The 23,911-nt window shown below is 36.2% G+C and overlaps 2 protein-coding genes across 2 annotated transcripts; both read right to left on the bottom strand.

Annotated features, from left to right (window-relative positions):
- Nucleotides 1-5,750: 5,750 nt before the first annotated feature.
- LOC121423266 (leucine-rich repeat-containing protein 4C-like) lies at nt 5,751-8,974 on the bottom strand (the record flags this gene model as incomplete). Its single annotated transcript, XM_041618596.1, has 1 exon — nt 5,751-8,974. A coding segment is annotated over one exon (1,428 nt), but the record flags the coding sequence as incomplete, so codon positions are not given.
- Nucleotides 8,975-18,933: 9,959 nt separating this feature from the next.
- LOC121422682 (leucine-rich repeat-containing protein 4-like) lies at nt 18,934-20,469 on the bottom strand (the record flags this gene model as incomplete). The annotated part of the gene is made up of 1 exon (XM_041617845.1): nt 18,934-20,469. A coding segment is annotated over one exon (1,536 nt), but the record flags the coding sequence as incomplete, so codon positions are not given.
- Nucleotides 20,470-23,911: the final 3,442 nt, after the last annotated feature.

The raw sequence follows: 23,911 nt of genomic DNA, 5'->3' as shown, positions 1-23,911 counted from the left end.
ACAGAATACTGTGGGATCATGTTAAGATGGAAATTCGAAATTTCACAAGAAAATATTCTAAGAAAAAAGCTAAAGAAAGAAAAGAGAAGGTTGATAAGTTAGAAAAGGAAATTATGAAATTGGAAGAGGAGGTTCAATTACAGCAAACACCATCGAACACAAACTTTGATTGATCTTTTGGCAAGAAAAAGAAGAAGTGAGCTTAAAACAATTTATGCGTACTTAAATGACGGTATGAAAATCAGATCTCGAGCCCCATGGTTTGAAAGTGGAGAACGAGAAACTGCATATTTTAAACAACTGGTAGATTATAATGGTCGGAAGGGTTTTATTAAAGAACTTAAAGTTAATGGAAATGTAATTAAGGACGAAACTAGTATTTTAAAAGAAATCAAAGAATTCTGTTCTTCTTTATATTCTAAAGGAGAGGTAGAACCTGGTGATCATTTTTTTCCTAGTAACTTACCAAAATTAAGCGAAAACCAAAAGAATCATTGCGAAGTGAAAATAAACCAGGGGGATTGTATTGAAATTTTAAAAGAAATGCAACTAAATAAATCACCAGGAAATGACGGTTTAAATGTCGAGTTTTATATTACATTTTGGCAGGTAATAGGTGACCTAGTCTTAAATGCTTTTAATGATGCTATGAAATATAAAGAATTGTCACCGTCACAAAAACAAGCAATAATTACAATTATACATAAGGAAGGTAAAGATCCGATGTTTATTAGCAATTATAGACCAATTTCCTTGCTGAATGTAGATTATAAAATCCTAACCAAAATACTTTCGAAAAGAATTAAGACTATTTTGGATAATATTGTGTCTGGCGACCAAGTAATTTACTTAAATAATAGGAATATTGGCGATGCTGTAAGAATAATAAACGATATGATTTTTCATACATCAAATTTTAATAAACCAGGATACTTAGTTGCAATCGATTTTGAAAAGGCGTTCGACTCAATTTCACATTCCTTCCTTCAAAGGGTGCTTAAATCGTTTGGTTTTGGGCCGATTTTTAGTAAATGGGTTAACGTTCTTTACACCAACTAAACATAAACTCGCTGAGTTGTGTCTTTAATGGGGGGAAATCGACCGGTTATTTTGCAATCGAGAGGGGGATAAGACAAGGGGATCCCCTCTCCCCTTACCTTTTTGTACTTTGTATAGAATGTTTAACGCACTGTATTCGTAATGATAATCAAGTAAAGGGTATTCGATTTGGTGAAACGGAAATTAAACAAATACTCTATGCTGATGAGATGACTATATTCGTAGAAGACTTAGATTCAGTATATAGATTAGAATTAATTCTTGAAAAATTTAGGAAGACATCTGGACTTAGGATGAACAAAAATAAAACGTTTATTTTGCCTCTAGGACCCTCTGTTAGCCTTACTCACCCTTTCCCTTTTGGGAGACAAGTTGATATGGTTAAAATTCTAGGTATTGTCTTTTCATTAAATCCTGACGTTCCTGAAGAAATGAATTATAAAGAAATATTAAGCTAAATTAAAAAGTTATTAAATTGGTGGAAACAAAGAGATCTAACTTTGTTTGGAAAGATTCATCTGCTTAAAACTTATGCATTTTCTAAATTGATTTATGTAAGTTCTTTAACTCCTATGCCGGAATGGGCTTTTAAAGAAATTGAAAAAAATTGTTTCGACTTTTTATGGCGAGGAAAAGATAAAATTAAAAGAAACACATTGTATCTGGGATATAAACAAGGGAGAATAAAAATGCTTAATTTTAAACTCTTTGTAATGGTACAGAGAGTGATGTGGGTCAAAAGACTGGTAAACGGTGATCAGAAAGTGAAATGGAAAAGATATTTCAAATTTCTGCTAAGACCATTAGGTGGTAATTTAATATTTTACTGTAATTTTACACCTGACATGATCAATATAAAAATTCCAAAGTACTACCAGGAAATGTTAAGTATTTGGTTTGATATAACTGTGTTCATCAAAAAGGACATAAGTAATAAAAGAAATTTTATTCAATAACAGGTATATTAAAAATGCAGGAAAAGCGTATTTTCATGAAAATATTTTCTTAAAAAACACATACAAATTACACCATATTATAAATGAACATGAACAAATACTTACTTTAGATCTATGGGTTTAAATGACGACGAAATAGTAACAATTAATGAAATATTTGCACATGTTCCTGTGGAATGGAAAGACGAATTAAAAAATAATACCTTAGTTGATGGTTTGAAGATTGCATTTTATTTTCTCTAAAAATGTTTTCCAGTAATTCAAAACAGCTGTATAGATCCTGTATAAGCAAAATTGCCGACACTCCTGTCAGTTTTTACAATCTCGAATCATCATATAACATGTCTGAAAAAGAAATCGAGAAAGTATTTATCGTCCAAGATTTTGCACATTAGATAATAAGCTAAGAGAGTTTCAATATAAATTATTATACGATATTGTCTTTGTTAACCACCATTTATATAGGTTTCGATTTACATCGAGTAATGAATGTTCTTTTTGCGGTAAAGATGAAGAAACTTATAGACATATTTTTTTATGAATGTGAAATGGTTAAAATATTATGGAGATTGTGTAGCAATATATCAAAATTTCCGATTCTTAAAAGTTTACAGTGGCAGGATATCCATGTTGGATTAGACGAGACAACAGAAAATAGACAATTGTTAAATCATATCATTTTACTTATCAAATTTTTAATATATCACGGGAGGGGGAATCATAAACTACCAACTGCTGAAGAGATTCAAGTAAAGCTTTTTAAAAGTAAAGAAGAAGAAAAGAAAATTGCTATAGAGCGACAAAACATTAACACAGCATTATAAAAAGTGGGAACACCTAAAAAACAATTAAGAAGGATGAGAGAGGGATGGTTTTGCCCGGTTTCCACACGTGCGGGGTTGGCTGGTCTGTCTGTCACTGTAGACTGTCCTCTTTTTATTACTTTGCTTGTTACTTCTTTCTTTCCTTACTTTCTTTTTTTTTCTCTCTTTTTTTCCTTCCTTCTGCTTTTCTTAATTTGTTTTTGTATTTTTTGTTGTTGTACTGTCTAATTGTTTTATGTCTCTTCTGTGTGTGTCTGTGATGGGGGGGGGGGGGGTGCACTCGAACCCTTTTCCATTGTTTTTATTGTAAATTTCATTCAGTTTAATCAATGTTGAGTAATAAATTTTCTACATAACTATTGTATGATTTTGTGAATTTATATTGGTTATAATTGGTTAATTTTTATTACTGAATTTATCCATTGTATATGATTATGTTAATACCATGAGTATTTGTACGATGATTTGTATTGAACTGAATGATTTATAAATACTATTACAAAACAAAAAATCTGTATTTTACCCATCCTTCTCCATTCTCTTTAGCTGTTACTTTCTTGTTTCAGCAATATTTCGGCTACTTTGTTATCAGTGTTGGCGTTATTGGCACTGCAACCAAAATTAGAGAACCACCGTCTGTTTTGTAGCTCAAATCAGAAGTCCGATTTTGGCACTGAACACCAACCCCGACACCAACACGTGTACAGCAACCAATACCTTATTCAAATCACCTCCATATATTACATGACAGACAGTAACATTACCCTGCAGCAGTAGCGTAATTAGCCTAACATTTTTTATTTGAGGGGCCGTACATGGCGTATAGGCTAAAATTTCTCAAAATCTGTGAGCAAGCGAGCGATAAGCTTGTGATAGATTTTGACATAATATCCAGAAAAATATATATTTTACCCTCGTTTCTTTTTTTAAGGTACAGGAAGTTTTTTGGGCTATGACCACAAGCCCCCCCCCCCTCCTCCCACACACACCTCTACGCGATCGCCGTGCAGTCGATTTGGTAATGGAAATGCTCAAAGGGGAATGAAACCTTTGAAACAAGTAGGCCTATGTCGAAACAGAAAAATCAAAGAATAAGAACAAAGAAAGTTTGAGAAAAAATAGGACAAATAATGAGAAAGTTATGAGCATTTCAATATTGCAATCACTAATGCTATGGAGATTCTCCCATTGACAATGCGACAAGGATGTGTGATGTCACATGTGAACAACTTTCCCTTTGATGGACTACAAAATACCCCCCCATGTCTCTTTTGCTTTTTGTTATGGTGATAAAAACTCTTTATCGATGATTTTTTTTCTGTAAATATCTGTATTACATGCCCTCCTATAAAAAGAGCACAAGATCTACTGATATAAAAGAGACAGTTTAACTGAAATATATACTAAAGTATAAATGGGGAGAGTTGTTCACAAGTGACATCACACATCTTTATCGAATTGCCAATGTGAGGATCCCCATAGCTTTAGTGATTGCAATATTCAAATGCTCATAACTTTCTCATTATCTATCATTTTTATCTAACTTTCGTAGATCTGTTTCTTTGATTTTTCTGTTTTCATATAAGCTATCTTGTTCCAAAGGTTTCATTCTCCTTTAAGTTCTAGAGATCGCATCTCTCGATAAACCGAATATTCACATCTTGTAACCTGCCTCAAAGAGATGAGTACATGTACATCATTGTTACACGGCAGCAGCACCAATAATAAAGAGATATGGTATATTCTTAAACAATTCAAAACCTCAGTGTAAATTTGTCAGAGGGTCAACCAAGTAAATTTTAGGATTATTCATCAAATAAACTTTTATGACACACTGAATCAGTCATATCGTTGAAACATTTTCATATATTCTCATTATGATAAGAAATTACATTTTCTTGACCTCGAAATTTTTGGCCACCCATAATATTCATATCGTTCATCATAATTCTGCGCATTATCCAACAGCATAAGACAAATAATGTGCAAGTTCCGAATTTCATACATTCAATAAACAAGAAAATACACCGATCAATTATCAAATTCATTACCTTTTTTTATAATCTCAAGGAGGAAAAGAACTTCACAAACAATCCAACAGAACCACATGAACTAGACTCCATAGCATTGCCAACAAATCAAGAGTTCGACCATCATATAGATTATAACATCTTTGATAAATGTCTCGACTTATACCAATGAAACACTTCACATTCATCAAAGTTCACAGGATCTGAAGTGTTTTTTTTTTCTTTTCAGAATTTACTCCACTGATTACATAAGAGTTTTCAGAGTCATAACACAATACTCACTACTAAAAATAATAATTCATGACAGATGAGCCATAGCCTTTCTTTCATCAATTCTACATATAAAATAGTAGTGGTCCAGTCCTCTGACTTAGTCCTTAATAATTGGTCTTGACCTTGACCGCCATGAGGTGACAAGTCCTTGATTGACCTTGGGGTCCTTTGCCTTGGGCACTTTTAGTCCTTGGCTATATTGGCCTTGCGCCAAGAGGTCACACGTTTCTCCGGGTCACAAGTCCTTACCTTGGGGATCGACCTTAATTTTCTTGGCTAGTCAGTCCTTGCTCTTGAACTTGACCCCCCCCCCCCGAGGTCACAAGTCATTGGCCTTGATTTGGGGCCATTTCCATTGGACAGGCCTTCGCCTTTTGCCTCGGAGATGCCAGTTCTTGTCCTTAATCGTCTTAATTATTAGCCCCGTCTTTTTACAATTCTAATTGTGCTACCTCAACGAATCTTCATGTTTCTGAATAGCATAACAAAACGTATTCATTTTTCTTAGCATTCACACTTGAAGAGAAAAGTATTTTGTTCACAGCATTCGACTAACTATGATAAAACGCACAGCAAATACGATACGAGATGGGTTTTTTAAAACCCTGTAAGGGTTTAAAAAAAGTCTTGATGCATCTTCAATGATAAATTAACAGAGTATAAAACAAATATGAGTATTATCTCCTATTCTGTATTCAGTTTATGTGAATGATCTGCTTGTAAAAACTTGAACAAGAAGGGATTGGTTGTAGAATTGGTAGTTATTTTGCGGGATGCTTAGCATATGCTGCTGATATTACTCTTATGTCGCCAACAAAGAAAGGTTTCCAAACCAGGATACGTGAGAAATTTGCCACAGAATTTGATATCACTTTCTAAAAGTCTATTTCTTGTCTTACCAGCTGGTGGAAACAACAATTCTAGGGAATATTATGTTGTTATTAATGATATAAAATGTGTCAAATATCAATAGTGGGGCATTAGGTCACGGTATCTCAACTATTGACAAAAATAGCTTGGTTTCAGCAGCTACTGCTGAATTCTGGAAAAGTTTTAATATTATCATATCAGATTTTGGCCATATTAAATCACCAGTGCTGTGTTTAATATTCAAACAATATCGTTGTAGTTTCTAGCATGCTTCTGGCAATTAGGAAGTAAAGCTGTATTAACCATATGCATCTGTTGGAGGAAAGCTCTGAGAAAAATTAGGGGAATTAATGATATAACTCATTGTGATTTGGTGGTAGCTTTACTGTCTGATTGTCAACCTTAATGCTCTACATGACGTAATTGTGAAAACTGGTTCGGGATTCATGAGAAAGGTTTTAAAACATGGCAAAAGGAACCCTTTCTCAACTTTTTGAAAGGAGATGAATAAACGAGATGAAATATTTTCTTAGTGAAAGTAGTGAAGAGTAAGAACTGTGATGTCTCCGGCTTGTAAAGAAATTAATGTGAATGTTCTGAAAGAACTTATAGCAGCTAGTAAGAGATCAGGAAAACGTATGTAACACGTTAACTAGGGAAGAAGTATTGTCAGTTGAGAGAATTTCTATGTATTTCTTTTTTTCAATTTACTCCATCTTCTTTCTCTATTTGAGTATTTAATTTGTGATTTATTATGTACATTTTTTTTATTGAGGTGGCACATATATGTTACACACTTATTTGGTGAATAAAGATGATATATACAAATTTCTCCACGTAAATTGTTTCGTATCTGAATGGGTCTTTCTCCAAATATCTGTCAATCTTCTCTGTTTACAAAGTTGAATTATTTTTGAGGTGTTTTATAATATGAACTTTGTACTACCTGAACACCTTTCTTTGTATCTAATACACAATTCCAATCACCAACTAAGATAAAATGGATTTTGTTTTCCGAAATATCATAAGGACATCACCATAATAACACTGCAAGAATGGTTGGTACCATGTGAAAAGAAACACTTTCCTGTCCATTCCATATTCATAAAGGTTTCTATTATTCAGTCCAGAAGGGCACGAGATACGAGATGTTCGTTTGCCGGCCCGCGGCCGCGCTAGACCACTCATCAATGGTCAAACATTTATTTTGAAAAGTACACAAGAATTTTTAATATGATATCTCTTTACATCAAATATACTATGGCATTCAGATTGAAACAAAAATTATTCAAAATAATTGAAGTCTTTTGGTTCGCCCCGACTAGGAGCGACAAACCACATACACTCTTAGAATATTGGGCAACATAATGTCCACAGAACAATTGGGTATGATATATTTATCCAACTCTGGGTAGTTTTCAACCAATACTGTGTAGTTTTCACCCAAAGCGCATGCACATTATCGGTTCAAAACCAACCAGAATTGGAAAAAGTTTGACCAATAATTGTTGTGTGGACCGATTACCCAACATTTTTAAGGGTGTGGTGGCACGATTGGGTTATTAACGTATCTTATGTTCCCATCATTCTGGCCGTTGATGTCCCTGTATCCCTTTATTTGACATTTATTAAAGCAACCGTGAAGGTACAAAATGTAACAAGATAATAAAAAGCACGATATGACGAATATAATTAAAAATATCAACAAAATATTTGGTTTGGAGTAAATAACAAGATCGTAGACCATTGATTCTTCTCCATCTTCTGTGGTGCATGTGTAAACGCCTTCTTGTTGCTTTTGGGCGTTCCATACCACGAGTGAATCACGATTGGTCAGGAAATAATGGTTGTCGCTCTGCCCTGAGTCCTGGAGAGTAGCATTAGGCATATCAGGAACAACCCAGGAGGCGTAAACGAATGGACAGGTCAGTATGGCCATACTTCCTGTACTTACATGTATCTTAGTGTTATTGTCATGGCATTGTGGCATCGGTTCTTTGTAAGCTTTGAATATGGTGATCCGTTTGAGCGTCTCCGGATATTCGCAACTACCAGAGATTTGTGGACCCTCGGTCTTAATCCAAGAGTTTACCCAGTTCATGCGACAATCGCATTGTAGAGGATTGTGGCGTATGATTACGATAACTGGGTGACTCTTTGATTCTGAGACTTGTGGCTCTGGAAGTACGTGGATTTGGTTCCCATCAAGATTGAGTGTTCCCTGTTGGTTCAAATTCAGAAAGGTCCCGCGGTCAATTCGTACTATGGCGTTTGAAGCAAGGTTCAGTGTTTGAAGTTTTGGCATCAGTTCGAAAGTTCTTGGTTCGAGTCGAACGATGTTGTTCCATGAAAGATCGAGCGTCTGTAACATTGTCAGTCCAAGGAAGTTATCTCTGGAAACACCCGAGATAGAATTATAAGATAAATTGATGTTACGGGTCTGGGTAAGACCTTCAAAGCATCCATCTTTCAGAAAACTTATGTTATTATTACCAGCAAGGATCTCTCCAAGTCGCTCTAGGTACATGAAAACATTCCCTTCAAAAACGATTACAGATATGTCTCTGAAAAACAGTTCTGTAATACTTGCCACCGCTCTGAAACCACCTGGTGTGATGTACTGAACCCCAGACATTGCCAAACCGTACAGGGCGCTGAAATTATTCACGCTGAAAGATCCACTGTCCAGAACAGCTTGGCCTTCAAATTTCACCTCAATACAAAGAACATCCAGAAACTCGTCAGGTATCAGTCCGTTTTCTGGGCAGATGCACTTCACATGATCATTCTTGGACGAGCTCAGAAGTGGTTTGCAAACATCGTTGGAAGGAACTCTTGTGCAATTACAGCTCGGTGCACACTCTGCGGGAGACGGAGTTGAAGCAAGGATGTTACAGAACACCATACTTGCTATAAAAGCCATTATAGCAATCAGTTTCGATGTAGCAAACATCATTCTTGATTAGATTTCTTTCTCGACGACTCCTAGGTAAAGTTTTGTCGCCTTAATTAAGCAACTAAAGATCAACAACGGAGGTCACACCGTTCCGCCGTTTCAATAAAACACGAACAAGCACTGGCTAGGGATGTAAATTAATCTAGTTTAAATGAGTCCTATGATTAGATTCAAGTACAACCGTTTGGCTTGAAAGAAGATGATTCGATCACCGGGTACTACCAGCATCATTTTCAACCTTAAAGTTTGCGGTTTCACATCGAATGAATCTGAATAATGAGCTCATGCTGTACTTTGTACCTGGAAAAAATGATGTCTGCTACTGATGTCTTCGTAGTCTGGATGACTTCACTGGATATCCGAGGAATAAAATGCATGGGGGCGATTCCACACTAGAACTTCAAAAATATCATAAATTTCAACATGCATTCAATAAGTCATAAGTAGTGTAATATTTTACTATGATACCTAAATTTTATGAAAATTATGAGTTTTAACCAAAAGTGAAGGCAGATATAGTTTTAATTGGGGGAACAATGGAATTTTAAATTTTTCAATAATTTTGCTAATTGAATAGTCAAGTACAAACACCGCCTGAAACAATTATTTGCTAAGCACGAGAAGATTGAAAATATTGCAGGTCAATAGAATAATATATCATTGATGGTTCCAAATAATATCTACAACATTTTCATGATCCATAATAGGGGCAGCCCTGATTTTTCCAAACCTATTTTTGGCAATGACCCGTACGACACATGACAATGCAAAAGTTTTTCCTACAATTTTATTTTTGAAGATGCAATTTCATAAAATCAGTTTCTCTTTCTTTGACTCATGGGTGATCGATTTATCCAATGAGGATCTATTAACTGCCCTTCATTTTTAAATTATTGTCCTATTAAAAGTTGTCCCGTACGAAACACAATATATAATGCATTTAATTGCAGGATTTGGATTCAGAAACTATATAATTAGTAGGCATATTTAAATTCATTTAATTGATTTAACATAAAGTGAACTGAAAAGGTACTTTGATAATTTCCATGGGACATAAAATAGGTGATTCTAAACATTCTAATTGATTTCATGTAGGCTTATTCTTTTGTGAATCCCTTCAGCTCGACTGGTGATTTTCACTGATCATGGAGCATGAAAAGAAAACCTTTATAATTATTTCAACCTAGCCTGGAAGATGACTTCCTTTTGCATGCTAATGTGGAATCATTATAAGATGTAAAACAAAAAGTACATATTAATTCAATTCAGTTTTATTTATTTCATTTTCAACAGAAGAACAAAGGAGGTCAAAATAGTTATATAATGACAAAATAAATTCAGGTATGTACAGCATATGATATGTATCTAAATTAGAAGTAAAACAAAACATAGTAATATATATATAAGCAAAATGTCATAATCATTTTAAAATAAAAATTCTGTGAAAATGGAGGGATCCACTAAAAAGCAGTGCTTGTATTGTGTGGACCCCTCTAAATAATTATTTTAGAATTGCCTACGAAGACAGACAAGTTTACAAAACAGAGAACAGCAGAACAAAGAACAAGAAACAATCAAACAATTGAAGCACACACAAAGGATATGAAAATAAAAATGAAAAGAGATAAAGAAAGATAACAGATATAATACAGCAAGACTTCAAATTATACCCCAAAAAAAATAAGTTAAGGAGGGATGAAATGGTGAATTTAATGATAAATTATTTAAAACTGAGTCTTTATGATGACCTGTATGATTTCAGAAAATTATTTTTAAGTTTCATTTTAAAAGAACAAAGGGATGGGCTTCTAATTATATCTTCACTAAGGGAGTTCCAGAATCTCGGGCCATCGTATATAAATGTTTTTTTTAGCTAATAATGTTCTTAAAAGAGGTAAATGAAACTCATTAGACTGTCTTGTAGGGTAATGATGAATTGAACGATTTTGAGGGAACATTGAATCAAATACGTGAGGAAGTGATTTGTTATTATATTTATACATAAATTGGCCTAAGTGAAACAGATATAGATCATTTATTTTCAGCAGCTTGTTTTCGGCAAACAATGGATCTGTATGTGAAAGAAATGAAGAATGGTTAATTATACGGAGAGACTTCTTTTGTAATAAAAGAAGTCTGTTTAATAAAACTTGGTGGGTATTGCCCCAAACAAGAATGCCGTAGTTCAAATACGGTAAGATTAAAGAAGAATAAAGCATTAATAAGGTTTGTGGAGGAAAATGAAATTTCAGTTTATTTATTATGCCGATGTTGCGTGAAATCGCTTTGCAAATATTTTCAATGTGAAATTTCCACGAAAGTTTATTATCGACAGTTATGCCTAAGAACTTTATGAACGAAACAACTTCTAAAGGGGTATCATCAAACATAATGTTTGCCGGCAGTGTGTCTATGGTATTACTAAATAACATGTATTTGTTTTTTTTTAGATTAAGGGATAGTTTGTTAGCTCTTATCCACTGAGTAACCTTTTCTAGCTCAGAATTTACTATATCTAGTAGCGTTTTTGGATTTTTATGAGAATAAAAAAGATTTGAATCGTCGGCAAAAAATATGAACGAAAGAATATTGGATGAATTACAAAAATCATTAATATAAATGATAAATAATAAAGGACCTAACAGACTGCCCTGTGGGACTCCGCAATTTATATTTTGCATATTGGATGTATAGCCATTTAATGTTACGTACTGACGTCTATTGGATAAGTAACTCCTGAACCACTCCAAGGCCTTCCCACGCACCCCATGGTGAGCGAGTTTATGTAATAATATATTGTGATTGATTGTGTCGAAGGCCTTGGAGAAGTCCAGGAAGATACCAACCATGTGTGAAGAGTTGTCGAGAGCATGTGCCACTTTGTCAATGAATTTTAATAAGGCATGTTCAGTATTATGTTTTTTTCTAAAACCAAACTGGTAATCGGAGAAAATATTGTGCTTTCAAAAAGTTAATAGTTCTATTGTAAACGACCTTTTCTAAAATTTTTGACATGGAGGATAGTAAGGAAATAGGTCTGTAATTATTGACATTAAGCTTATCATCTTTTTTGAAAAGAGGTATTATTTTACCTATTTTCATGTTGTCGGGGACTTGACCATTTTGCAATGAAAGGTTAAAAATATATACCAAAGGATTAACAATAGAGGAAAATACACCCTTCAAAATAAAGTTGTTGATATCATCATAGCCAGGACTTTTTTTGTTATTCAAACTAGACACAATATCAATAATTTCTTGTTCAACAACAGGTGTAAAGAATATAGAATTTGTATTAGGTATGCCCAGATAATCAGAAAAATGCTTGTTCGAAGGAGGGACTTCATGAGCTAAGTTTACCCCTATAGAGGAAAAATAGTTGTTAAAAATATTGGCAATAATTTCAGAGTCTTCAACAATTTGATCATTATCCCTTATTTTAGTTATGCTTGTTTTGTTATTTGATAAATTCATGGCTTGTTTTAAAATCTTCCATGTACCTTGCATGTCGTTCTTATATAAATGTAATTGTTTCGTGAAGTATTTTTTCTTTGCTAGTCGTATTGTTTTAGTCAAAATATTTTTGTATCTAGAATACTTAATTTTGGCTCGCTCGGAACCTTTTGTCTTAAATTTATAGTACAAATTATTTTTTCTGTTAATTGAACGTAAAATTGATTTGGAAATCCATGGAAGTCTTGGTGTTTTTTTTGTATGCTGTTTCTTTGTCTTTAACTTTTGGAATGTAAGTATCTAATTTATTACAAAATATGTCAAGGAAGTTCTCAAATGATGCATTAACATCATCTGAGTTGTAAACACGCGACCAGTCTGAAGATTCTAAAGAAGCGTCAAGTCGGGCTATGTTTTCATGAGTTGGTCTTCGCCTTGATGGCCGGTGTAGATTGTTCAGTGGGCGCCTAAGGGTGAAATGTGACATAATTGGAAAATGATCGGTTATATCGGATATGACTACAGAAGAGTCCGGCGAAGGCAGAACGTTACAAAAAATATTATCTATGAGTGTGGCGGAATGAGTCGCCATACGAGTGGGTTTCGATATCAAAGGCAAGAATGAGGCAGTCAAGAATATATCAAGGAATTCATGGGATATGTTATTATTTTCATGTTTCAAAATATCAATATTAAAGTCTCCCATTATAAAGACGTTTTTGTTTACAAAAAGTGGATCTTTTAGCAAATCTGAAAGGTAGAGGAGAAAATCATTTGAATTAGAATTTGGAGGCCTATACATAATGCCTATGATTATATTTTTGGAAGTGGGAATATTTATTTCTATAAAAAGAGACTCTACAATTTCGTTTGATTTAATAAATTCTTTATGAGTTATGTAATCGTAATTTTGAGAAACGTAGAGGGCAACCCCTCCACCAGACCTATTTTGCCTGTTGTTAACGATAAAGTCATAGCCATCCAGGGCAAATGGAAGATTAGACTCGCTGGATAACCAAGTTTCCGAAAGTCCAATTATAGAAAAGGGAAGTTTGGAAGGATTATCTAATAACAATTGGAATTCCTCAAAATGCTTACTTATGATTCTAATGTTAAAGTGTAAAAGAGAAAACGTATCTATGGAGAATTGTTTGGTAATTTCTTTAAACTGAGACTGGGTTATATATTCAGATGAAGGACTTAGAATTTCGTCTTCATCAGAGTGCAAATCAAAAGTATCGGTTTCTAAATTTAAGGTTCTTGCAACAAAACGGTTATATGCAGCGTCATTGTTAGAATTTGTATGACTAGTTGGCGAAGATTGGAGTAAATCAAAAAGGTCATCATTATTCAAAGAAAAAAATGGCTCATCTGCTAAATCAGACGTGAAAGATTGATGAGAATCTCATAATTGAATTTCGTCTTAGTGCTCAGAAAAATAAGAAAATGTCGAGTCCTGCTTAAAACATATGGAGTGGGCTTACAGAAAAACAGATACATGAATAAATGAACGGGAGGAACAAAACATTGACATGCAAAAGAAAAATGACAGTGACACAAGACAAAACGAAAAATCACATGAACGCACAAGTAACAATAACATCGAACTAAAGTCTTCGTAGGCTGAGCGAACGAACGAACAAATGAACTAAAGAAAATGTGGAGCATCTTTACAAGTTCCTGGCGAGATGCCCTTGATAAAATAGTGATTGCAATACACTCAATGAGACTAGTTATAAATGATACATAGAATATATATATATGTGTGTGTGTGGTAGCTTTAAGTAAGTAACTAACATTGCTATTTCATTTTATTATCATTCTCTTAGTCTTTGTCTTTGGCCTCTGAATCATATAGCATAATGAAGTACATAAGGATTTGATGGCAGAACGAGCTCGCCAAAATGCAGGTTGTAAAATTCGGTGCGCTTATTTAAAGCGTGCCGAAAAGTATAAGTGACAATAATAGAAAAATGTTCGTTATAAGGTTGACTGTGTGATAGTAAACTATGTGTAATAGATAATAAATGAAACTGTACAGAGTATAGAGGCCAAAGAAAAAGACGAAACAGACCGGTGATACATGTATTGAATTTGATACATATAATATGTAAAGATTGAATGCAGAGACTGAATAACTATAAAGAAATATGTATACAGGTATGCACATACAAACACACCCTTGTATATACGATGAATACACATACATGTACATATAAACACGTGTTATGCCAAATGAACAGGGTTCCGTAGACTCGGCATCTAAGTGAAGGATCGCAAATGCAGGTACAGAGTGGGAGATAGTGACATGTGAAAAACGAAAGAAAATAATTAAAAGAGTGTTACAGGGAGGGAGAGAATACAAAGGGAGAGGGAGAGGTTGGAACGAGAAAGGCCGCGCATTACCTCACTTTCATCATCGAGTCAGCAAAACCCCGTGCATTTGACAGCTCACAGTTTGCATCTTTGTATACCTGTAATTTAGAAGAATGAAAAGTAGCATTTCCTGATGATTTAACATAGTTGATATAGGATGAGGACATGTTATGCATTGAATTGCTTGATTTGGCAATTACATTCGTTAGACAAAAAAGACAGTTACACCAAATATCTTTAGATTAGGATTGACGTAATTGTGAAAGAAAAAAAAAATTAAATTGAGATGAAGGGGCATGCAAAAAACGTAACGTTCGAAAGCTTGAATAGACAATATTATAAAGAATGTGGAACTTAATTGAAGTTCAGCATGCTAGATAATTCGAACATGAAAGAGGAGGGCATGCAATGACTGAAACATTCAGAAGCTTGAAGGGGGAGAATAAAATGTACAATCGGCATACAACAGTTCAAACGTGAAATACAGAGAGCATGCAAGAAATGCAATACACAAAGGAGTACATTAAATGGCAGAAAACTTCAATTAAATAAATAAAATTACCTCCGCCATGCAAGGCAATTAAATCAGAATAGCCAACAATTTACATATGAACTTTACAATAGAAAATTTCGAGTTTACTGAAAGATATAAATAGAGAGAGAAAACAAACACAAACAAGACAAGCATGCAACAAGATTCACATTCCGTACGCCTTACCTGGAATTTGGTATCCTGTTAATCCTTTCGCCAGATTTTAGGGCATCCCTTGTTGAAAATAGCTGGTGATTATCGTTATTAGAAAGGAACTGAACATAAGGAACATTTAATTTGGACAATGAGGAAGGAATTCGGGAAAGAGAACTGGTGGACCCCTAATAGTCTGTCATTTATTTGATATCAAAAGATATTCTAATTTAAAGGATTACCAAGAAACAAGGCAGGACTTAAATAAGAGCGTATCGGAATTGCAAATTAGCATGACTTGTGTGTGATAAATAAAAGTAGTAAGAGGTTATCGACCCATTGTTAATAAATGCATGTAATTAAAGTTTGACGACGAATCGAAGAATTGTCCATGTCAAAGCTTAAATTACAAGAATTTGCCTTAAGATAGCAAGGGAATAAAAGGAAGTAAGGTGGAGTCCAGAAATCAATAGGGCATACCTTACTATGGTCGATAGAATTTGGAAATGAAAGGAAAAGAATGCAAACAAAACATGCTTTCCATCTTCAACAAAGGGCAATATAAAGGTGTGACTATAGGAAGTCATTTGACATTAAGTCACAGGTTACATGAACATATGAAAAGAAATTAATGAAAGGAGAGAGGCGGGAAAGAGGCGAGTACCTAGACCTCAGCTCTGGAATGCTATCCTCCTCTGATCGTATACATCTGGGGAAGCTCAGTCTATGGATTTTTCAAAATAGCCGGGGGGGGGGGGTTGTTTTGAATCACTGTAGGATACTTGATCCTAAAAGTATATCTTTATCATAAACGTGATATAATGGTAATTGAAGTAAAGGAGATGAATTTTGATACAAAAGGTATCGAGGATATACATTGTTTATTAATATTTATGTAATCATTCGGAATAGTTCGATTTGCTATAGTCATGACAGTACTGTTGTTTACTGCTACATGGTAAACAAATAAAAGTTTTGGCGATTGCAAATCGATAAAAGTTTGTGATGAGTGTAAGATATAGATTATGTTACTATATGGATATTAAAACTTTGAAATAAAGGTATACTACTGACTATTTTCAGAGGTTATTATGTTATGGTTTTAGCGTCGATATCTTTTGCATTTGCAATTGCTCAAACAAATACAGTTTGTAGAGTGCCAGCTTCTCACTCTATTTAAAACAAGAAAAGAAAAAAAACCCCAAAATATTCCCCAGAACTTTTCTTTAACCCGTGTAGACCCTGCATGAAACGGGTCTTAAACACTGGACAGAGAAAGGTTCTAAAATTCTTATAGATTGCATACCATGGGAGATGGCGATGAATTCGACGGGAGTTGTCTGAATAATATTTCCCAAGAAACGTCACCTTTTCTGCTACTGGTATAACAATGAAATTAAAAATAAAAATACATTACAGATACCATTTAAGTGGCAGGTCAAAACGTATACTAAATTAGTATTCAAAGTAACATGTCGTCTTGCCTACAACTTTGCTCTGCAATGAATGACAGGGTGGGCCCTGTATGGAAATGATATAACATTGCATTTTCATATTAATTTGTTTGATTTTGTTAAGGTCATCAAAAAAGACAAGTATATGACATTGAAAATGATCTACACTTTAATAAAGTGTGATCATTAAATGTTTAAGATTTTTTTTTTCTTCTTTTTTTAATGCAAAATTAGAACAGATTTTTTTTTCATGCAGGCAAATAGTATAGTTTCGAAACAAATTACAAGAATATTTAGAAAGTACAAATTTGCATTTTTAAAACGTTCAGGCAAGAATAATTATATGATAAACATTTACGTAGCAATTGACAAGAGAAAATAAAAACAGATCTTTGAAAATTGCTATTTAAGACAGGAAAGGGGACTTTTAGCACCTCTTCTGATTTGAACAAGATATTGGTGATATACACAGTACATATAATATCATTATGCAGCAGGGGAAATAAGGGTACAAAATATTAGACGTTAGATATGTGTCATTCTACCTTCATCTTTGGTCTGCAGTTAGTAGCAGGATAGTCTTTCCTTTTTTTCATTTTTTCGACACATCAGACAGGAAAGAAAAATGTAAATGAAATGGTATTGTCAGTATATCACCAGACAGACTTATTTAGCATTTGACCTTGGAAACCTATATTACCTTTTTTTACGGGTTACTTACTATTCACTTTTGCAAGGTTCAAGCATAAAACATATAAAAATTGTAGATAGATCAATTTGGTTCATACCGATATCTTTCAGCCGTGTAATCTCTATGGTTTCAGCACAGTACATAAAATTCTGTCAGAATTCAATTTTAGTGAGACTTGCCTAATAAAGCTGTCATCCCGACCAGGTAGACCAGGCGTTGTTCTGCGATCCAACAGACGAGTTGTAAGAATTATCTTTGATCCAGCGAGTCTGATCCTTGTGGAGACCTTTTCTTCACGTCGGAGCCGGTAAGCTTCCGCAGCCAGTCGTCCACGTTCCCTCTTTAGTTTCGGGGGAAGATCACTCCTGATAGTTACGCGGGCGTACGCTGGGTCCCAATTTTGCTGCTGGATGGGGTTTGTTCCCGGGTCCGAAGAGGCGGTTGCTACTGATCCCGTGCGCTGAAGACGCGGCTGTGATTCGAATGCTCGGAGAAGCCGGTCACGGTCAAACATAGATGCGAATCGAATTATGATAGGCTTGGGTCCGGGCTCGGCGGGGTGTCCGACAGGTTGCTTCGCGTGCTGGGGTACAGGCAATCGATGCGCATTCACCAGTTGGATTTGCCGGGCTTCCTCTAGCGTAATTCGCAGAAAGTAGCAAAGGATCTCCCTTACGGTCACGACGATGTCCTCGTTTCTTTTATCTTGAATTCCGTATACCAGTAGATTTTGTTTCCGGTTGTGTATTTCCATAAGTGTCAGCCTCCCTTCCATCTCTTCTTCTTGTCGCTTAATCTTCTCCTTTAACACCGGAATTTCATCCTTAATTTTCTAATTATCCAAAGCAAAGTTGACATTTGCTTCTAATACAGAAACACTTTTTTTCGTCTGTTCTAGCTCGATCTTGATAACCGTTAACTGACTCAAGACATCATCAAGTTTACCGGAGAGCATGCTCCTCATATCGGCCATGGAGCGAAGGACCTGGTCTGAGCCCGTGTCCACCGACAAACCGGGAGTTTCACTTTCAGAGTCGCTTGACATATCGAGTGATGAAGCTGATCTTGTAGGTTGGGAAGTTTTGGGTTGGTTCTTCTCTAAACGTTTGGCTTTAGGTTCGTTTGCTTTTCGTAAATTGTAGGCAGACTTCTTAGACGATAGATGATAACTCATCACGATAAATAAACGTGCTACCAAAATGTAGATAACAGTTGCATTTCCAGTGTAGATTATAGCATTTAAAATTCGCGGGCAGGAGCTCGCCAGTGACACGTCCGTTCACTACGAAGGCATGATGTAAAATGACTACGAAGGCATGATGTAAAATGTTGTGTTGTGTGGACCGATTACCCAACATATATAAGAGTGTGGTGGCACGATTGGGTTATTAACGTATCTTATGTTCTCATTCTGGTCGTTAATGTCCCTGTATCCATTCATTTGACATTTATTAAAGCAACCGTGAAGGTACAAAATGTAACAAGATAATAAAAAGCACAATATCATAATAAAAAATATCAACAAAATATTTGGTTTGGAGTAAATAACAAGATCGTAGACCATTGATTCTTCTCCATCTTCTGTGGTGCATGTGTAAACGCCTTCTTCGTGCTTTTGGGCGTTCCATACCTTGAGTGAATCACGATTGGTCAGGAAATAATGGTTGTCGCTCTGCCCTGAGTCCTGGAGAGTAGCATTAGGCATATCAGGAACAACCCAGGAGGCATAAACAAATGGACAGGTCAGTATGGCCATACTTCCTGTACTTACATGTATCTTAGAGTTATTGCCTTTGCATTGTGGCATCGGTTCTTTGTAGGCTTCGAATAGGGTGATCCGTTTGAGCGTCTCCGGATATTCGCAACTACCAGAGATTTGTGGACCCACGGTCTTAATCCAAGAGTTTACCCAGTTCATGCGACAATCGCATTGAAGAGGATTGTGGGGTATGATTACGTAAACTGATTCCGAGACACGTGGCTCTGGAAGAACGTTGATTTGATTCCCATCAAGATTGAGTGTTCCCAGATGATTCAAATTCAGAAAGGTCCCTCGGTCGATTCGTACGATAGCATTTGAAGAAAGCTCCAGTGCTTTAAGTTCTGGCATCAGTTCGAAAGTTTTTGGTTCGAGTCGAACGATGTTGTTCCATGAAAGATCGAGTGTCTGTAACATTGTCAGTCCACGGAAGTTATCCCTGGATACACTCGATATAAAATTATATGATAAATTGAGGTTACGGGTCTTGGTAAGACCTTCAAAGCATCCATCCTTCAGAACACTAATGTGATTATTATCAGCACGGATCTCTCCAAGTCGCTTCAGATACATGAAAACACTCTTCTCAAAAACGTCAAGAGACATGTTTCTAAAAAAGATATATTGTGTACTGGCCACTGCTCTGAAACCACCTGGCTTGATATACTGAACCCCAGAGATTGTCAAAATGTACAGGTCGCTGAAATTATTCACGCTGAAAGATCCACTGTCCAGAACAGCTTGGCCTTCAAACTCTACCTCAAGATAAGGAACATTCAGAAACTCGTCTGGTATCAGTCCGTTTTCTGGGCAGATGCATTTGACATGATACTTGGACGAGCTTAGAAGTGATTTGAAATAATCGTTGGGATGAATAATTGGCACGGTGCAAGTACAGCTCGGCCTGCACACAACAGGGGACGGAGTTGAAGCAAGGGTGTTAACGAACATCATACTTGCTATAAAAGCCATTGTAGCAATCAGTTTCGATGCAGCAGACATAATTTTCGATTGGATTTCTTTCTTGATGAATCTTAGATAAATATTGATTGCCTTATATAGAAACCAAAGACGGAGGTCACGTCAATCCGAACTTTCGCGAATTTGCTCTGCAATGGATGCAAATTAATCTAGTTTCCTTTAGTCAAATGTTTGTTTCGATCCAGTACACCCGCTTGGCTTGAAAGAAGAACATGATCATACGCCAATTAAAGCATTGCAAATAAACAAAAGGTAATAATCAGGCGGGATAAGTGTGTTTATATAAGGGTGTTTTCATACAGGCGAAGAAGCTCGAGGAGTTGTTCCGGAGTAACTCCGCATTGAGTTGATACGCTTATACTGCGGACCGACATTACACCCCTTTCAAACTGGCAAGCTCCGAAGCGGTGTATCCGCAGCCGTTTCCGCGGTTTCGAAGTGAGATCGCGCCTAATATGGGGCACAGAATCTCCCCCATGTGGAAATTAATGAAGTAACGGGCGAAATAGGCGATATCGCAATTCCGGTGAGGACTAAATACCCCTTTCATAGTGAGAGCCGAAGTGGAGTTAGTCCGGAGTCCAGGAGGAGTTACTCCACTTTGGAGGGCAATATGAAAATTCTGAGATTAGTTCGATCCGGATTCAAAGTGGAGTACTCAACCCACTTCGAGAAGAGGGTTACAAACGGAGTTACTCCGCACCGGAAATGCGGTATGCGCTTATCGCTGTGATCTCGCCACACGTATGGCGCGAACTCGCTTGGAAACCATGGCAACGACTGCGGATACACCGCTGCGGTGCTTGCCAATATGAAAGGGGGTTTAAAGTCGGTCCGCAGTACAAGCGTATAAACTCAATCCGGAGTTATTCCGGAGTAACTCCACTTCGCCTTCAGTATGAAAACGGTATAACTCTATCCGTTTGTAACCCTCTTCTCGAAGTGGGTTAAGTAAAATTCTAGAATTCTAGGATTATTCCGGGTCGAAATAATCGTAAAATTTTCATACTGCCCTCCAAATAGAGTACCCTGATCTAGACTCTGGACTCCGGGGTAACTCCACTTTTACCCCTTTCATAGTGAGAGTCGAAGTGGAGTAAGTCCGGAGTCCAGGAGGAGTTACTCCTCTTTGGAGGGCAATATGAAAATTCTGAGATTAGTTCGATCCGGATTCAAAGCGGAGTACTCAACCCACTTCGAGAAGAGGGTTACAAACGGAGTTACTCCGCACCGGAAATGCGGTATGCGCTTATCGCTGTGATCTCGCCACACGTATGGCGCGAACTCGCTTGGAAACCATGGCAACGACTGCAGATACACCGCTGCGGTGCTTGCCAATATGAAAGGGGGTTTAAAGTCGGTCCGCAGTACAAGCGTATAAACTCAATCCGGAGTTATTCCGGAGTAACTCCACTTCGCCTTCAGTATGAAAACGGTACTAGTCTGTCAGTATGATGATACCGTTTTCATACTGAAGTGGAGTTACTCCGGAATAACTCCGGATTGAGTTTATACGCTTGTACTGCGGACCGACTTCACACCCCCTTTCCTATTGACAAGCACCGCAGCGGTGTATCCGCAGTCGTTGCCATGGTTTCCAAGCGAGTTCGCGCCATACGTGTGGCGAGATCACAGCGATAAGCGCATACCGCATTTCCGGTGCGGTGTAACTCCGTTTGTAACCCTCTTCTCGAAGTGGGTTGAGTACTCCGCTTTGAATCCGGATCGAACTAATCTCAGAATTTTCATATTGCCCTCCAATATAGGCTCTCACTATGAAAGGGGTAGTTTTCGCGAAGCGGCAGCTCTCTCACACATCAATCCGTTTGAAAATGCAAGTCAAGTCACAATGGAGAGCTCACAGCCTTTTGACGAAAGTCGGTGGACCATCCGAAGATTTGCACCAAACGAAAAAAAAAATGCAAATGTGTCGTTGTCCATGCAAAGTCACCGTGCGACGCTCCTGTCCAGGTCCACCAACTATCGTCAAAAGACTTAATTGTAGCTCATTATAGGTTGTAACACAATTTCGAATTAAAACATCTAAATGAAAAAAAGTGATGTAAGCAGGTCTCAATGACATTTGACAAAGTGATATAAGTCTGGTGTGGCATTCAATTTAAGGCAGATCAGACACAGAAAATAGGCAAACAGATCGATGAGTACATGTATATATCATCGTTTCACATATATATTGATATCTTTAAACAGTTCAAAAGAAAAAAAACAACAACAGGTAAACAGATATGAGTGCATGTATATTGTTTCACAGCATCAACACCAATAATAATGAAATTCGTAAACAATTAAAAAACAAAACCTCAGTCCGTGTAAAATCGCAAAAGGGTAATTTTACTAAATTAACATGAGAGATACATTTAGGTTATATCTTTTCAACATAATATAGCCTCCAATTTATACCAATTTCATGATGACCATACTATTTTTGGTCATCCCATAATATTCATAATAATCATCATAATTGTGGGCATTATGTACAAGTTCCGAACTTTAAAGATTTAATAAAAAAGAATTGCTTTTTCTTTCCATGATTAAATCCATTTATTACATTTCAGTGACTCGTTACACGTTACACGATACTCGCTACTGAAAATGATAATTCATGACCGATGCCCGGGGGGCCACTTACATTGACGAGTGGATACCATTCGCGACCAAAAAAACACGTAAAAAGGATGTCTTTTTCACGATAGGGCACGTTTGTTAAGGCCCTAAACCGCAAATTGCACCTAAACCGCAAATCGCCGCCTAAGCTTGTAGAAAAAAAAGTATTTTTGAAACGAAGGACCTTGGATGAGTGGTTTCACTCCCCTGGTAACATTTAGTATTAAAGTTTGAATTTTTTTTTAAATAAGCTACTATTACTACTACTACTACCACTACTACTACTACTACTACTACTCCTATACTACTACTACTACTACTACTACTACTACTACTACTACTACTACTACTACTACTACTACTACTACTACTACTACTACTACTACTCCTACTCCTACTACTACTCCTACTACTACTAGTACTAAAACTACTACTACTACTACTACTACACTACTCCTACTACTACTACTACTACTACTCCTACTACTACTACTACTAAAACTACTACTACTACTCCTACTCCTACTACTACTCCTACTACTACTACTACTACTACTACTACTACTACTACTACTACTACTACTACTCCTACTCCTACTCCTACTACTACTAAAACTACTACTACTACTACTCTTACTGCTACTACTACTACTCTTACTGCTACTACTACTTCTACTACTGCTACTCCTACTACTACTACTACTACTACTACTACTACTCCTACTCCTACTACTACTCCTACTACTACTACTACAACTACTACTACTACTCTTACTGCTACTACTACTTCTACTACTGCTACTCCTACTACTACTACTACTACTACTACTACTCCTACTCCTACTACTACTCCTACTACTACTACTACTTCTAAAACTACTACTACTACTACTCTTACTGCTACTACTACTACTACTAC

The sequence above is a fragment of the Lytechinus variegatus genome, chromosome 10, assembly GCF_018143015.1.
Source record: "Lytechinus variegatus isolate NC3 chromosome 10, Lvar_3.0, whole genome shotgun sequence".
NCBI lineage: Eukaryota > Metazoa > Echinodermata > Echinoidea > Temnopleuroida > Toxopneustidae > Lytechinus > Lytechinus variegatus.
The sequence above is the reverse complement of the archived record's forward strand: the minus strand, read 5'-3'. Positions and strand labels throughout refer to the sequence as shown.